Genomic DNA, 18,121 nt, shown 5'->3' with positions numbered 1-18,121 from the left:
GCAGGTCAAATTTTTCCACAAATCTTTATTTAGCTTTCTGTTGAAAACAATGGCTTTGATATTTACAAACGAGGTTAAATAGCTGAATGATAGATATAAGGAAGGGCCTGAGTCTGGAGGCTTTGGTGGTGAATATATAATTATCTAGTTCCAGGTTTAAAAGTCGCCTCTGTGACTCAAAAAGAGCAGAGTTTGTTTTTTTCTTTTTGTTGCACATGCTCGGGTCACACAGCATCCCAGATAAACAAGAAGCAAAGGTTTTCTCAAAAGGCAGGGAAGGGAAAGAGCAACTAGTCTGTTTGTTTTTTTTTTTAGCTCCTTGGGTAGAACATGGCGTATTTGGACGTCCGGAAACCTAACAGGTCCCTCATCTCGTTGCGAAACTTGGACAGATCTTGGCGCAGATCGTTCAGGTTTTCCACCGTTGCCTGGTCTGTGCTCTGCATCTTCTGCCGCGTGGAGGTCAGATAGCGGTGAACCAGACAGCACATGATCTTCTGGTAGTTCTCGTCTCGCTTCTGCTTCAGGTTCTTCCACTCCTGGAGGGAAAGGACAGGGAAGGAATTCAGACGGATGAAAACATTCTGCACAAAGCCCAGATGGTCATTTGTTTAAGATTAGAGGAAGAGATTAAACTGAAACTCAAAACCTGTCAGCATGTTATGCTTAAAAATATTGGCAAAATTGCACCATTAAAAACAGAGAAAAACATCAGATTTTAAACTTTTGGAGTCCTTCTCATGAGTTTTGTTGGAAGACTTACCAAATCAAACTCTGAGAATCACTTTATTTAAAAATGTGTAAAAAAATAAATAAATAAATAAATAAAAATTGTCCTAACCAGACTCTGTATAAAACAAATTCTGCACTCATTGGTCACTGCAATAGTGACAAAACTTCAGAGGCAAAAAACCCCAAAAAAATCACACCATTTATCAGAGCCACAAACTGTCAAAACAAATCACATTTTTCAGCACAGTCCTTGAATCACTTCTCTGATGTCGCATTCCATTGGGAACATAATACAAATCTATGCTTATAATTATGATAATTTATCAAAATTACTTAATTCTACATGTCTCATTAAAAAAAAATTCCCAAAAATAAACCTTTCACACAAACCAGATTATGTATAACACAAAAATGCCATGTAAATTTAGAGGAATTTTGGCTGAACTGGGTTGAACTGCAGGCAGTGTTTACACAGAGCAGAGAGGATACAAGTTAACAAATGAAAAATTTAAGCTGTAAAATATCTATAGTGTGTAGTCACCATTTAGTCACCTGATATGTTGTACCTGTTGGTTCCATTTCCCCTCCAATATTATTAAACTTATAATCAAAGAAATACCTCTGTTTCTTTTTTCTTTTACTTTTTTTTGCATTAAAACTGTTGTATTACATCGCTGACATTTTTGAGTTCTCTCTACTTCTTGTCATGGTTGTGCTGCTTTCATAGAGGTGTAAAACTTCATATTGCTGTGAAAAATGAGCCCACAGTGAACGAAGCTGTGACAGGAGTAAAATATGCTGAGAAGCTGGTGGGGTTCAAAGGGCTAAATTTATCAGAAAAAATCATCAAAATCACATTTTTCACAATTATGCTTAAAACCATTGCTATATTTACGGTTGTGACAGTCTAGTCTCTCACCTTAAGGCTATTCTGTCTCTTCACTTTGCCCTTTGAGGTGTGTGAGCAGATCCACTTGCTCATGCTGGTCAACAAGTAGCAGACGGTCTTCGGGGAGGGCAGGATGTTGAACGGAGGAGGCAGGGTACACTTGTCATCGAAGTAGCTAAGCCACAGTTTGGCCCGAGCAAACTTCCACTCCTTATCCTCGTGATTCTGCAGAGGAACACATGAAAGAAGGGAAACTTTCACACACTTAACTTTCTCACTACGGGAGGAATCTTGAAAATGCAAAACCACCATTTCTGTGGAAATCCTTTGGGGGGAGGTTTTTCCAAAGAATAAGTTGTTGTGTTTAGTATAATCAAGATGAAAAACAGTTGGGAAAGGGAGCAAAAAATGTGCAGCGGGGTTCCAAAGAAAGAAACCATTTAACATCTGTGCAACATTTCAGGGTGACTTAGAGCATAATTGAATCTAAACAGTAAATGAAAACAGTTGCAACTTTTAGATCCAAGATGAACTGAACTTGGCCTTGACAACACTGAGAAATGTCTGTGCCAAAGAGTTTTTCGCGCTTACGGCAATTTGTCTGAAGCTTTTATGGAGCATTGCAACCAGCAGCTTGGTCAGCACGATAACCACCACGATGTTGTAGGTGCCGATGATCATGGCGCCCACAAAAGATCGCAGCTCCTCCGTGTAGCTGATGCGGGTGACGAAGAGTGCAACATGTGCCAGGGAGAAGATGTACCAGAACAGGGCGTAGCAGGTCCCCATAAACCTGGAAAAACAGAAGGACATGTTAACTGGCATTTGGACCACACATCTGTTAAACGCATTTCATAATACGAGTCAAAAATATCCTAATGTGTAGCTAAAACACTCAAAAGCGAAGGGTGGTGCGCTCAACTGCACAAGATGTCAAAATAACTGCAGTAGAGGAACAAGCAAGAAGAGACAGGAGCACTTTGTCAGTTGTGCAGATTTAACTCCACAACCTGACATTTGAGTACAAGACTGCCTTTGTATGAGCTCAAAGATGAGACAACTGTGGTCATATATGAAGCTGAAAGGACAGTCGGATGTGCCAGTCTGTGTAAAAGGTGCAACATGCATAAATGCATGTGAGGGTGGGCGGAGATGAAAACACAAATCATGAATGTGAGTTAAGTGCAACTTCTACTACCCTGTTATTAGGTTTTATAATGTATAATCAGGGACAGGAACAGTCTCCTCTTTGATGCTCTGGATATGATTCCTCTAATTTACAGCAAGTACCACTATCTTCTCCTCACTATGGGACTTTGATAGCATCTTTAATATTTTCCACTGTATTTATTGTGTTTATTAATGTATGTCCCTTTTATTTTTCTAGTTTTTACATGCACAGTATTTGTGAATGGGAAATAAAAGGGTTAAGTTGTTTTGTCTGTGAAAACTGTAAATATAACAGCAAGTACCTATAAAACATTGATATTTCCAGTAGATTTAAATACAGAAAAACAGTGTAATTTTACAGTCACATACTGTAAAAGGATGAATCACTGTTTGTAAAAATACTAATTTTTCATGTGGACTTCATGTACAGTTTGGACCTGTTTTCTTTTTTCTTTTACAGTCAACATATAAATCAATACTTTTTGATCTTTATTAAACAAAACTTTGAAAATCTGTAAAATAATGTTAATTATCTTTTTAAATCTTGAATATAAGTGATTTTTCTTTCAAATAATAACATAGAACTGTAACTGATTTAAAGAGAGGAAAAAATTGTGTCATTTTACTGTATATTTTGTAGAAGTACAAATTAAATACCATCTATTAAAATACTGATCTTTGATGTGGACAATATTTAGAGTTTTGGACTGTATTAATTTCACAGCTAATATGGGAACAAATACATTTTCTGTTATTTAACTAGTTATCATCTGTAATTTATAGGAAATATCTGTAAAATAACAGTAAATTGGTCATAAATTACAGTTAAAAATTGCTATTTTTTCACAGTGTAGTTAATACTAATTTAAGATCATGTGGGCTGTGCTTGCTGAAAAGTTTATATATAGAATTCTGAAAGACTTTATTTATTGAAACTGTCTTTTCACATGTATTGGCCTGCACACCAGGTGATCTATAAGCTTTTTATATGAAAAGATTCTTGCATTTTTTTTAGCTCTGAAGACGGCATCCATGAGCCAAACCATCAGCTTATGGAATAAAGTCTGTGTAGTGTACATTTTTGCTAGTTTCTTCCAAAAAACATATATTCTAATAACATCACGCTTTACAATCTCCACAGATCATAGATCAGAACAGCTGTCAGAAGGTAACCAGCTGTGTTTATACAACTCTTATCTATATACATAGAACCTCTAACATCCCTCAACAAGTGTTCTGAACATTCATCACTGACGTCAGCAGCGTCTACAATGACAGACTGAGGTTTGCCCATACGTGTGGAATGCATCATTGCTCTGTTGCTGGCAGAAGATGCCCTCGCAGTCCTTGGTTTGATTCTTGTCTGGGTCTTTCTGGTCCTTTCCATAGAGCTGCGTGAGTCCAATCGTGAAGGAGAACAACACGAGCAGGAAGAGGCCCAGAAATTTCCCAAACTCCTGCAGCATCTGACCCATGGAGATCTAGCGAGAGATGAAAATTTCTCAGTTAATCTGCTTGATCTAATCACGTAAACACAAGTCATTATCCAAAATAACTGTTGTTTTTCGAAGGGGCCAGAAAAGAGTCTGATCTGTGCAACATTTGACTGATTTAACAGTCAATGTGGAGCACTAGTCACGTGAAGCAAATCAAAATCTTAAATGATTTTAGGACACAAATCAAATTCAAGGATAGACTGGTTGAAGCTATTGGCAGAGTTAATCTAATTATATTAACTAACTAGACTTTCTAGCTTTTGTGTATTTTTTTTTAGCTTCCTACACTTTCACTGCATAACTTGGAACCAGAAATATACTAAGAGACCTTTTTTTCCCTAAATATCTGCCATAAAGCCAAACTGATTTTGAGAAAGAAAGAAAGAAAGAAAGAAAGAAACTACCTGACAGCCATTACAGGAATTTCAGAGTCACAGAGCAGGATAACTCACATGATAAGAATTCCGTCTTTCTTTTGAAATGACATTGAAAGTACACATGATGCAACAGTAATATTGAGTCAAGTAACCTCAGTCAGTATTTTTTTCCCCGTTTTATCTGTCGTACATTTAGAATCAGCTTCATTTCTGTTTCCTTCAGCCGAATGTGTGACCTTCTAAGTTTGCTTTCGGAATTTTTACACCTGCATTTTCTATCAGATTCTTTAAAACTTGAGTGAAATGGCTTGATTTTGGCACTCTTTCTGACTGCTTGTAGCTTGTTTTTTTTCACCCATGTTCGCGTTTAGCGGCGACTCCCCAGCGAAATAGAAAAAGCAACACATTCTGGCAGCTGCAGTGCTCTCACCCTACCTGAGGGAAAGACAGACAAATATGGAGGAAGCCGGAGAGAGGGCGAGGAGACAGAGAGGGTCTTCTCAGCCCATTGGAAACCCACTATTTATATACCTGAGCGGTTTATCTGTTTACAAGGACCTAGAGATGATCAAACAAGATCAGAGCACACTTGGTCTTCCAAAAGCGAAACAAACATGCAGTGTGCGGCGTGACGGACTCGGCCTGCACCTCAAGGTGAAAGGCGACTGCAGTGTTTGTGCAGGCAGCTTGTTTGAGGAGAGGGTTTCATCCACTGGGGTGATTCATTCTCTTGTCATATATAAATCCCCCCAGTGTATTCCTCTGCCGCTTTGAACAGGTCTGATTTAGGAGCGGAGGGTGTTCCCTGCTAGTCCAGCATGACAGGTAGCCGAAGTTAGTTACTGTACAAACAGAGCAGGAATGTAGCAGGTCAGCAGCCGCTAACCTTTACTGGAAGAGGTCTAATGCATCTGAAGCACGAATAAATCATCATTTATTTGTACTTCAAATCCAAAGGCAACGCTGGATTGTTGGGCTTTCTGTTCTCTGTTTATTATTTGTACGATCTGTACCTTACTATGCTAAGTGCTGTGAGATGACATATGTTGCGAAAATTGAATCGAATTAAGCAAAATTTAGCATGCAAATGGACAAATATACTTTCCTCAGACTATCATTAAACCTTTTTCTATGCAGTGATTCAAACATTTAAATGCAAGTTATTGAACTGTTAAAATCATTAACCTTTCAAGAACAAGATTTTTACAGATTCGGGGGTAATACGCGGCATTCTTTCTTTTCCAAAGGCTGTAATTCCTGTGAATCCAGCTCGGATGACCTCTTCATTCATAACTTTATCTCCAAACTTAATCTCTCTGTGCTCCAGAAGTATTCCCTTCTCTCCTTGACCGACGGCAAAGACCCCACCGAGGGCGAATCCTTCTCACGTGAAGCCGTTCTTAAAAGGCCCTCAGGCCGTTCATCCAAACCCCAACACGCAGGAACCCCACCAGACCCATGCTGCTTGTAAAAATGCCTGATCACGCTACACTAACTACTCACAACATACAAATTTGTATGTCTGTGAGAGTCCATTTCTCTCCAACAGACTCATGTAGCCCAGTGGACCATCAATTATGGCGGATTCATTCCATCAGTGAGGTTAAGTCTGGGTGAGCTGATACATTCTTTCAGTCACTCTTTCCAAACATAGCCGGGGGGGGGGGGTTCCTACCAGGCAGAAACGTGATCTGGACGGAATCAGTGAAACTTTCCTTTACTGCAGCCCACATAGTCCTGACTCACTGTCTGTGTGTCGGTCTGCCTGTGTGAGTAGGAGCTTGTCTGAGAGCAACTGAGTTTTGCACACTGGCCAGCTCAGATATCATGAGAGTGTGGAAATGTGTGGGTGCATTAGTGGAGAGGTGTGTCTGCCATGTGAGTGCGAGTGAGTGCGGCCACGAAACACACGGCCGCATCTATTTCCAAAGCTAATAACTTTTCCATCCCGGCCAAGCCAGACAGTGATGTCACAGAGTGAGTGAAGGAGGAAGGCAGAAAGGGGGGGAAGCACAGAGATCACAGCCGAAAGCTGCTCATTAACGATCTACAAGAGGACCCGTAGTGTTTTATAAGTCAACCGCTAATAGCACCTCGACTTAATGACAGGAAAGCATCCTTACAACTACAGTGACCTCACCGCATACCTGAAGGCTGCTTTATGTAATAAAAGTCACACAAGGGGGAAAATTTTATTTTGGGAGACATCCAGCTAAAATGTTGGCTGGCTTCATGATGTCTTCTTGCCAGCTGACTGAGGAAACATACTATCATGATACGATAAAAAGGCACTGAGACTGTTGAAAGACCTGAGTGGAAGATATGCAAACCAGATTTTTGGCTTGTTTGGGGAAGCAAACACCAGAGATATGTCCAGTTCGGCCAGATGAGGTGCTGGCTTTTTGATTTCTTTATTGCGTAAGACACAGAAGTCAATCTGTATAACTGTGCTGCTAAACTTATTTAACCTTTTGCACAAAAACAAGAAAAATCAGCTAATTGTGGATGACACTGCCAGCTAAGCGTGGCTAATCAAGCAAATCTAGTACAGCTTTCCCAGGACTCAGAGTAGTTTACTAAAGACTCTTTCCTTGGACCTTTTATATTTTGTGCTACAGCTATATTGGTTGTATTCAAGATATTTGTTATGATATTGTCAAAAAAAACGCATCTATTCTCCTTTTGATTTCAAGAACCCTTTAATTGGCCTATAGAAGAACGAAAAAAAAAATCAACAAATTACATTAAAATAAGCCCAAAAGTGAAGAAAATGCCATGAGAAGTTTCACATTTAATGACAAAATCCACTTAAACTTTATTCACATGCAGCCAAATTTGTCTCATGGCTGCAGTTCAGACTGTGTGTGCCAGATTGTGACAGAAATCAGCCTGAGATCCAGTAAAAAAAAAAAAGTGTTGCGGCTGCATATAGTTGAGCTCCTCCAGCTTTTAAATATGCAGAAATATTCTGAAAAATCCTTATTGTGTAAACTTAATGATCATCATTTAATTGATGTGGATGGTGATAGTCAGGCTTAGATGCATATGGCAGCTAAGAGGCAAAGCTTTATAATCCTGTGTTCAGTTTGTTATGAGCATATTATCACAGCAGAAGACATCCGTCCACCGCTTCTATCCACTGTGCTTGTACTAAATGGTTATGATGATGGTTATGATACTGCTAAGCACAGCTGGTGTGATGTTTAGTGTGGGCTTGTCCTTGAGTGTTCGCATTCAGTGAGAGAGGAAGGGAGTGGGTGGTAAGTGTGTGTGTATGTGTGGGGTTTGAGAGAATGATAAAAAATAAAAAAACAAGGGAAGCAGTTTTATAATCATTATATAACTATTAGGTCATTTTGTTCTTATCCAAAATGCTTTCTGGACATATAATTTAACCCCCCTGGGGAAGACAGTAAAATCTTATTGCTGCATGTCTGACTTTAGTCTGGGTCAAACCTTTAATTCTGAAAATGTCAATTTTCAGTCACAACATCACCACTATTCTAGTGTAAGCAAGTGTTTTCCTACCTGTAGTGGCCCCAGTATAGAGCTGGTGGTGTACATGAAGAAAAGTCGCAGGTAACTCAGGACGTTGGCGAAGGCAAACAAGCCCTCAGCCACCAGGATGGGATGGAAGGCATCCCAGTTCTTCCTGTCCGTGTCCTGGGCATTTTTAAACTGCAGAAAAAGCAGACACTTAGATATACACAAGCTGGTAGTGAAACAGTCCAAATTCTTCAATCTTCTATAAGGATAAAGCTTGTAAACTTCATAATTTCTGCTCTACATTGATATGATTAGTAATATCAGGTGTGCTAACTCATTCTTGATTGGCTGATCAGGCCTAATGAATCCTACATTATAGTGCATATGAACAGATGTATCCAGTGGCTGGCTTTAACAGGCAGACATGATGTTTATACTGACCTTGTCATCTAACATTTGGCAAGAATACAAATAAAATGTCAAAGGATTCCTTAACCCTCTGAATCCCAGTAGTTTTTAAGCATTTTATGTCACATTTTTACTCACCGTGAGCTAATTTTTCACTGCAATATAAAGCCTTGCACCTCTATTGAAACAGCACAACTATGGCTAAAAGTAGCCATATGTATTTTGTGCAGCTATGATGCCATAAATCATAAAAAAGACGACAAGAAATGTGAATTTCTTTGTTTATCTGTTTTACAAAAAATGAAAAAACTACAATCAATATGTGCACCATTTTTCCAAGTGTCCACAGGTGTTACCAATACTGGAAAAAAACAGTGACTGTAAACACTACAGGTATTCTACTACTTATAATTTTATGTAATTTCCACAATTGTCTTCAATCTGTTCAGCATAAGCACAGCCTGCAGTTCAGCTGACAAATCTATGAATTTTTGTCGCGTGACTCTTGGTCTGAGTCACTAATGGCTTCTTAGTTGTTCTGAGGTGCACAGATTTTTTTTTATTTACAAAATAAACAACCGCACAAACACTTGGCATTTAAGCAAAATATAACATGCAGAATGACGTGATTTGAATAAAATTTCACAATTTCAGGCTTAGATGTCATTCATTTTCCCAAAACCATGTCACTCATGATGCATTCAAGGACTATCTGAAAGTTGAAAACCCGATGATTTATTTTGTCTTACAGTGTCTAGCTCGGATAAATGGAGTAACTTTTTAAAGACAAAGATGCCTTTCAAACCTGCTGGTTTTGGGGTTCAGAGGTTTAAATGATGATTTAAATATAATGTTAAAATTAATGATGGATAGTTTTTTTTCATGAGTCAAGAATGTTTGTGCATATTCAATATCTCTACATAACCTAAGGCCCATTAACAGAAATGTTGCCAATTCTTTCTCAAGACCCTCAGTGGGGCAAATTACACCTTTATTGTCATTACTGAGGCATCGGTGATATCAAATAGCTCCAATCATTCCTTTTCCAAACTTTAACTTGGGCTCAGACCGATTAAATGACAACAATCATCACAACACCTGCATGGGAGCAAACAGTTCATATACAGGATGATGAACTACTAGCGGTATTCAAAGAAAACTGATATATGCTTTCTGACTGCAGAGTCTTTCAATGCTTTGAATCGGCAGCGCAAAAGAAGATCTATGCATTTATCTAACCTGTCAATCAAAAAAGTGTGTGTAATGTGTGTGTACCTTGCTATGCGCAACAATCTTGAGGGCAAAAGTGGCCAGGTAAAGGGAATTCATCACAAAACTCAGCTGGTTCCTCGACTCTTCCAGAAAGTCTTCCAGCCCCACGTACCACAGACGCTTTACGTCCGACCACACCATTCCTATAGGAGCGCAGGAATTTATTATCACACACACACACACACACACTAGTGGAAAAAAGGCATTTTACATTATCCGCCACATTTCAAAATCCCTTCCAGATTCAGCCATAAGTCATCTCACAGAGGGAGCCCAGGGGGAACAGGAATGTATAAGACAGAAATGTGAGATTAATGTGCTGAAAATGTGTCATCTGTGGGATTTAGGGAGGTGTGTGGAATTTAATAAAGATGGGGCGTTTGTGCCTTTTGGTTTTTGTTTATCAGTCATTTTCCATTTTTGAGATCTAACGCAGAAATCACAGCAGATACACACATTCACAGATGGCGAGAGACACATCATATACATGCATGTAACCCAGCAGACAGTCACTCGCAGCCTCACAGCATCTGATATCCCCATTAATGCAAAGCATCTCGCTCTGGGGAATCGCAGAAAGGAGGGAGCAGGAGAAAGATGAGAGGAGGAGGGAGCAACGTGGGAGAAAAAGAGAATAATAGAGAGCAAGAGGAATGAAAAGCCTCCGTTTGACTCTGTCTGAAGACATCCGACACATGTAGGAACTGTTATCACATCCTGATAACACGACTCATGAGGACGTCTGCAATCTTGTTTTTCTTATTCAACTCATCTCAGATCGTGTGTTGATGCTGCAGAGCTCCTGAAGCACAAAATCTGCACCACTGCATCACATCTTGCAGTAAAAGCCCCTTTGAAATCAGGCAACTTGACAAAAAGAAAATGCTGAAGTTGGTGAAACTGATTCCTTGATGTTGCTCTTTTGCAGAACTTAAGGAGTGGTTCCCCCTCTAGTGGGCTAGCTCAGCCCTTAGAAAAACCTTTTACACCTATGTCTAAGACTCAGCTGCCACCGATGCACACAATAAACTAATGATCACCCCACAACAATCTTCATAACACTGAATAATAGAAGTGGAATGCTTCTCCATCTTTTTTACAACCTGTCAGTTGCAGTTATTGGGAAGATTTATCAACCTGGCAGTGAAAGAGATACAAGCACCGCCAAAGAGCTGTGGATGTGATGTTGTGTGTCTGGTGGAGAGGCGTAGGACGTTGCAACCACGAGACAAACATCGCTGCTGAGAAGGGAGGGTCATTAAAGCGACTGAACGTTCACGCTAATAGCTTCCTGGCCAACGGAGTTAATTTCAAGCTGTCACAATCCAGCCCTCCTCTGAAAAGAGAGCTGGTGTACGGACATGTTTCTGCAAATTTATGCTTGCATGGATGTGCGCCCGAGGTTCAGCGATAGAAGCACTCTGGATGGGCCAAGGGGGAGAAAGAAGAAGCTGCGGCTCCTATGTATACAGCTCAATTAGAGGCAGGGCTGACAGATTTAATCCAGTCAAGCCAGGCTTTCAGTCATTTAGCATAGAAACGGCCATTTGTCATGTAACGTCTGATAGAATTATGGATACGAGATACTGGACTTTAGCCAGACCATAACGAGAATCTCTCATTTTCACTCCACTCTGCAAGGTTACTGTATTAAATTCTGGTCTGCAGGATTGAATTCTTACTCAATTTTTAGTTCTGTTTCATGCATTAGCAGAAAGATAATTTGTCAGTTATTGAAATCTGACCTCATTGAACTATATATCATTAGACAGACATACAGTACACATAGCATGCATATCAGTGTGTTATGTACGAGGTAAAAAGCTGACCTATGATCCAGAGGATGAGCAGGTAATCGATCATCTCCAGTGCGGGGCCCATTGTGTTCTGTTTGCCCTCGTTGTAGACCAGAGAGTACAGGTTGAGCAGCAGCAGGAAGGTGAAGTAGGAGGCGCTGTGGATGATGAACTTCACGAAAGGCGTGTGTATTATCTGGCCGACTCGGGAGCGCGGCACCAGAAGGTAGCAGACGGAAAGCAGCGGCCAAAGCATCGCCACGCTCAGGACTGTGGCCATCTTCAGACAGGTGTGTTTGCGGCGGTAGCTGGCCGTCTCTCCGAACCAGACGGTGTTGAGGAACTGCTGACAGTTGGACTGAGCCACGAACTGGAAAATGAGAAAAGCACAGATAAAATATTAATGCGAGGATGCAAAATTAACAATGTGAGTTAACAGATTCAGTTCATTTTTGTGACAAACTGGTCAAACTTGATCTTCATGAGCTTGAAGGAAATGTGTACATTTTGCAAAATAGGCTCATTAAACTTCCCGCAGGGACTTAATTTAGACAAGAGGTTGATGCCACTCACATGTCAACAGAAACTGGAAGACGGCTGACTGAGCTCTGTCCTGAGGTCATAAAATCAGCCTACAGACTTCTCCTAACTAACCTCAAACTAGCTAACTCCAAATCGGTGGTGTTACGACCAAGGGGCAACCTCTGGGGCTGAAAAAAGCAGCTAAAGGCAAACTGCAGTTCCTCAAATATGGTCCCAAAATCAAGTCAATCCTCATAGAACCCCATGTTAAAATGTCCAACTTTACAGCAGAAAAAAACATGTTTTTTCCATGGTAAAAAAGGTGGTTTTGGTCAATATAGCTAATTTTCCTGTCCATGGGAAATGCACAAGTGGGAACTTTAATATAACTCACTCTTTAGAATAGTATTAAGGCTTAAAATTATGCATAATTAAGGGAGTGGCCACTTTGAGTGACAGATGGGCAGTACATGGCCCAAAAAGGTTTGCATGACCTGCTACAGCTCCACTCCTGCTTCACCTCTTTGCTTTTTTTTTAATAAGCCGGGAGTTTCAAAGGCACTGCCAAGATGGCGACAGTCAGAACTGCCATACAGGGCTTCAAAATGCATCAAGGGTTCTTTTGTCTGTCAGTCACACATAATAGCGATATTGAAATGCAAAAAAACAAGGTTATTACAACAGATACTGCAGTATGAGTCAGCATTGTAGTGAGATGGCATTTTTTTCTTTCTTTTCTACTGAAAAAAACACTAAAATTAAAATGGAAATTTTGCTGCAGTCTGACCTAAAAAAAAAAGTATGTTCTCTTTTGTCTGGACAGTATCATTTTTATAGCTCCTGCACTTTAGACATGGTAGCACTGCAATTTAGCTAATATTCTGTATAACTGTTCAGTCCTAACACACACTATCTGCACTCCCATGCACACTCTATACTGCTGTCCCATGTGTTTTCTATTTAAAAATCCAGAGTTTGTTTACTTTGTCTGACTGTGTATGTCCCTTCCAGGTTATGACTGGCGTTTATAACTCTAAAGCTGTTTGCAATTTTTACTCAAAGCTACACTAATCAGCTGCAGGCCATAGCTTTATACTGACTGCACAGACATGACAGGGGCATCAGTATTATGTTGTAACTCTCAGCTACAGAGCCAATAAGCTCATTTAAAAACGTCCTTTGTTGTCCTAAGTGTGCATAATTCGGACTAAACTACACAACTTAAACTGTTCACAGAACACAAACAATAACTGCAAGCACAATTCTATGGAATATAATAGAAGCATTGTTATGGTTTTCAGTTTGACAGGGTCTATTAGTAAGAGAGTGTATGAAATAACTCCACTTATTAATAGCATACAGTAGACTGATTTGTTCTACAGAGAGGAATAAACAAAAAAATGTTCTCTGCAATAAAATCCAACCGCAAACATATATTGTGGGTCAGACAGTAAATGAGACTCAGGAATAAGTGAGTAATTCCCTCATGTGGCCTTCAGAAAAACCTTATCAGTGGTAATTCTCCAGCAGGAAACATTATGCTACCAGCTGTATGGACATGATATACGAGGCAAACATTTCACACATTGCGATTCCAGCAGTAAATTATCCCACAGCTTCCAACTTGTAGCTTTAGTTTGTCTTTAAATGCCTTCGCCTAGAGGAAGCACTTTATGCAGCCAAACTAATTTTTCCCAAACATACGTACACGGTGTGCTGGTGCAGCTGTTAAATCTGACATGAAGTACAGAGGCCATTAGCAGTAGAGTGCTATTATTTTCTCTCCACAAGTCTGTGCAAATTTATCCGACATAATTCCCTCAGACCACTCATGCTGCAGATCGCCTTGCTGCTGAGGCTGCAACCAACAGCTGCAAACATTGACTATCTAACCTCTTTTTGGTTGTACTTGATGGCGAGTTTGAGTCGGCTGAGGTTCATTCGCTCCTCCAGTAAACCTCTCTTGTCCACGTGATCGTCGCTGGACGTGTGGTTGAGAATCACTTCGAGTTCCCGAGAGTTTCGAGCCTGAGCCAGCAGGTCCTTGGCGAACATCTTGCACTGCTTCGCCAGTTCCTCATAGTCGTTCCTGGAACAAAGAAATAAGACACAATCAGAGCGCAAGAAGCTATTCCAGAATATAATCAAGAGGGTTTGCAATATTACTGTGTGGTTACATATGCAAATAAATTAGACAGATGTGCAGCAGTTGACTTTACCTGAACTCCACCTCAACAAGGCTGAGCTCCTTCAGGTCTGCGCTCAGCTCAAAGGCTCTGAGTATTGGATCTTCCTCAGTCAGCATGATGAGAGAGGGGCTAGCCAAGCATCGGTAGATATCAAGGCGGAACCTGACAGACGAAAACAAACCGAGACCAGGTGGTAAAAAAGGGGATTGATGAAAATGTAAAGAAAAAAGAGGATGGCACAGATAGAGAGAAAATGGAGAAACATCCAGTCCTGTAGCTGTTTCATTTGTACCTGTTCTGACCTCTGTGTTGTTTGGCAGCCAAGCTGCAGACTGATTCATTTAGTGTACTGTGTGGGAGGCTACACTGCCCTGCAGAGAGAATAACAAATGGCCAGCAGAGGAGATCAGAAAAATCTCATCTGCAAGTCCAAGATGGTATCTGAAACCAAGAATTGCCACTTCCCCGAGGAAACGCTGCTGTTTTTGTTGCTTTCTCCTAAATTAGAGTTTGCATTGATTTTATATTGTGTAAAACCACTTGTGAAAATACCAATATAAGCTCTCTGTGGCCAGATAAGTGGAGCTTGGTGATAACAGAGAGCATTAGGAGTCCTCTGAGGGACAAAGAGGGAACTAGGAGCGTTCAGGTAACTGTAAAACAAATGGCTGAAAGCATTCCGAAAAAGCCTGTGATCTTAAATCACTTCTCTTCAGACGCTGAAGATGACAGTTGCGAGCTGATGATCAAAACAAGAACCCTTTCTGAGCACTTCACTTGACAGAATACATGATTCATAGCTGTTTTGAAGCTCCTGCCTACCAGAGCAAGGACCAAAACAATCTGGAAGACAAAAGTGGCTGTCCAAGTGCAACACTAAATATCTGGTTTCAGTCACTGGGAGCTCAAAGCTGACACCATTTAGACATTTTCTGGATCCTGTACCTGGAGTGTCGCAAGCTGTCCTTCTTGTTTTTAGCATTGCAGAGCGTGCACTCGCAGCCTACAGCATGAGGCCGGGGAAGCGAGATGTCCTGCTTCAGGAGCATCGTCAGGATCTCGTAGTTGTTCCTGTGAGCCGCCAGGATGACCGGAGCCACATCCATGGTGGTGGAATACTCCGGGTTCTGAATCCGCTGCATCAGTTTCTAAGCAAAAAAAATGGGATTACTCAGATTTTTAAAAAAAAGCACCAAAATGATTCCTTAAGTCATTCTGTTGTTAGCATTTGCTGACTTGAAAGAGGTTTCTTACAGCAATTGAGGGCTTGGAAGATCTCCTCGGCCTGTGATTGAGGAGGATGTCCACAGCTCCGACCACTTCGGAGTCTATGGCCACTAGCAAAGCATCTGTCGCCTACAGACAAATAAATGCATCATTTTAGAGGTGCTAATAAAAAAACAAGCAGCACAGCAATGCATATTTTCCCCTGAGTAAGTGTGTGTTGGTTACCTGGCAGCCATGCTCCAGCAGAAGCTGCAGGATGTCTAGATTCTCATTCTCGATGGCGATGGTCACGGCGTCTCGGCCCAGCACGTCCACGCAGTTGATGTTGAGCTCGCCATGTCGGTTCTCCTCGAGCAGCTTCTTCACCATGTAGTAGTCACCTGAGAAGCAAAATGGCTTTAGCAGATTCTTGGAGAGTTAAATCTATTAAAGTGGCTAAATATGTTCTGGCACAGTTTTGAGGCAGGCACTCTCACGGCACAGGCTCAGCTCCAGCAGCCCTCTTCATCATGTATAACAATAACAATCTCCCTCAAAGGACACTTTCTGTTGCAGAGCCATGTTTAGAGAAGCTTTATATGGTCACAGTGGCAGTTACTGGCTCGTGCACCTTCAGTCTGCGTAATGTTCTCAACTTATCAATGAAACATTCTCCTCTCATCCCGCTGGTTGAGAATACACATGCCTCTTTGCTTTTATACACTTCTGCTGCAAGCATGTAGTTTCTCTTCAGTTTTTCCTAAGTCAGGGAGAGAAACTTTTAGAGGAGCAGACCAAATATATCTCAACCCCCATGGGCAAATTTCCATAGTAGAGAACGTGCAGGCAGCTGTGAGAGGTATTCAGTGGAAAAAATGTGGTTTGACTGTACAGGATTGACCCTGCAAGAAATATCCCAAGGTGTTATTCGTTGTGCATGTTACCTACAGTACATACAGGCCTCCTGAGTCACACACAATGCGCCAGTAATTCACTAATCAATACGCCTCTGATCATAAGCATCTTGCATAAGCATCATCATGAAAATAACCGGAATATTAATGGACTTTGTATGAAATTTGAGACACAGTTTCTGCAAACCTTTCTCGCATGCCAGCAGGAAGAGCTTCTCATCCAGTGTCGTCTCCTCTTTCACTTCTCTCACGTCCTTTAAGGCCAGAAATTTGTCCGGAGAGGAAGCGTCCGTGCCCTGGTACAGAGCTGCCATTACGACGGAGAGCGAGTACGGCCAAACACTGATGTGCATCCCACTAGAAACCTGCGACTCTTACACAAGAAAGCCCGTCACATGCGACGACATGGGAGGAATCCGGTTTTGTGGTTGTCCTTTGCAGCGCAGCAGAGGTTTGAAAAGCGTCGTCATGAGACTAAATCAGTGCCATCAAGTGTTGTTGGAGCCGTCGCATCTCCGCTGCCTTCGTTTGTGGCTCTAGATGTGCGTTTTTACGCACCGAATCGCCTTAAAGTTCGTTTTACCACGCGCAAGTGGCGACTGCTGTCCCACAAAACGACGCGCTGCCTCCCCTCGTCGTGTTTACATTCACCATCTTCTCCCTCCACATTGCTGTCTCCTGGGGATCTTTTGTGGTCCTGATGCTGCTGACGAGGCGGCTACTGCGCATGTCTCCTCCTCCACCTGCTCGCTCACTTCGCAGGCGCAGAGCCGCGATGCTTCGTGGTTACGTAACAGTGCAGCTTTGTACTGGATGCTGAGACTCAGATCTGTGTCAACAATCACCAAAAATACATTTTATGCAAAACTGCGAGCACTGGGAGGAGGTTTCATTTGGATATTTGGGGCGACACATTGAGCAAGGGGGGATGTTTGAGCAATAAGCACTTAATCTACTGTATTTTGGTCAATTTTTACGCACCAATTTGCACCTTTTTTCATCAGTTTAAGGTGAAAACTGAGACACAAGACACTAAATATCAATATCGTTTGCTATATTACTTTCTCAGTAAATTATTCAAAATCATTTTTAGTATTGTGTGTGACTGACTGTGCAATACTTCACCACAATGTGCAATATCTCATTATTATGTGCAATATTTCTTTTTCATTTTATTAATTCATAACTTTCTATTCTACTTGCTTTTATGTTACTTATTATATTTTTAATGTACTGTACTTTTATCTTATTGCTATTTTACTGAGCACTGCATTTATTGTTGTGCTATTATAATTTTTTTTCAGAGCAACATCCGGCTCTGGCTAAAGAATTTCTTTCAGGATGAATGATCTTATCCCTAAATGTCTTTATTTATATAAAGGAAAACACAAAATGCAGGCATCAGGTTCAATTCAAAATATAATGCAATACACAGAGATTGCGTCATATTTCTGCAATGACTCACATCCTTGCAGAAAAAAAGACCCAGAACAAAAGATAAAAGAAGACAAAAATCCTTTGTATTATTAGTAACTTTAAACCATTTTTTCAAAAGGCTTCTGCCATGTTTGTTTGCTTTTTGAAATCTACACTTTTGTCTGCAATTTATGTAGATTACATTTCTGTCACTACGTACACACATGCAGCTCCGAATATCTGTCTGT

The 18,121-nt window shown here is 40.8% G+C and overlaps 1 protein-coding gene across 1 annotated transcript; it reads right to left on the bottom strand.

Moving 5' to 3' along the window:
* Positions 1–5: 5 nt before the first annotated feature.
* Positions 6–17,177, bottom strand: trpc1 (transient receptor potential cation channel, subfamily C, member 1). The gene is made up of 13 exons (XM_023289544.3): positions 16,645–17,177; positions 15,790–15,944; positions 15,592–15,693; positions 15,283–15,485; positions 14,368–14,499; positions 14,042–14,237; positions 11,660–11,996; positions 9,834–9,973; positions 8,193–8,342; positions 4,088–4,272; positions 2,213–2,414; positions 1,652–1,846; positions 6–539 (listed from the first exon to the last, which is right to left on the bottom strand). The coding sequence occupies exons 1-13, from the start codon at positions 16,808–16,810 to the stop codon at positions 312–314; spliced, it is 2,391 nt and encodes a 796-aa protein (XP_023145312.1). The 5' UTR covers positions 16,811–17,177; the 3' UTR covers positions 6–311.
* Positions 17,178–18,121: the final 944 nt, after the last annotated feature.

Source organism: Amphiprion ocellaris, chromosome 22 (assembly GCF_022539595.1).
Source record: "Amphiprion ocellaris isolate individual 3 ecotype Okinawa chromosome 22, ASM2253959v1, whole genome shotgun sequence".
NCBI classification, from domain to species: domain Eukaryota; kingdom Metazoa; phylum Chordata; class Actinopteri; family Pomacentridae; genus Amphiprion; species Amphiprion ocellaris.
The sequence above is the reverse complement of the archived record's forward strand: the minus strand, read 5'-3'. Positions and strand labels throughout refer to the sequence as shown.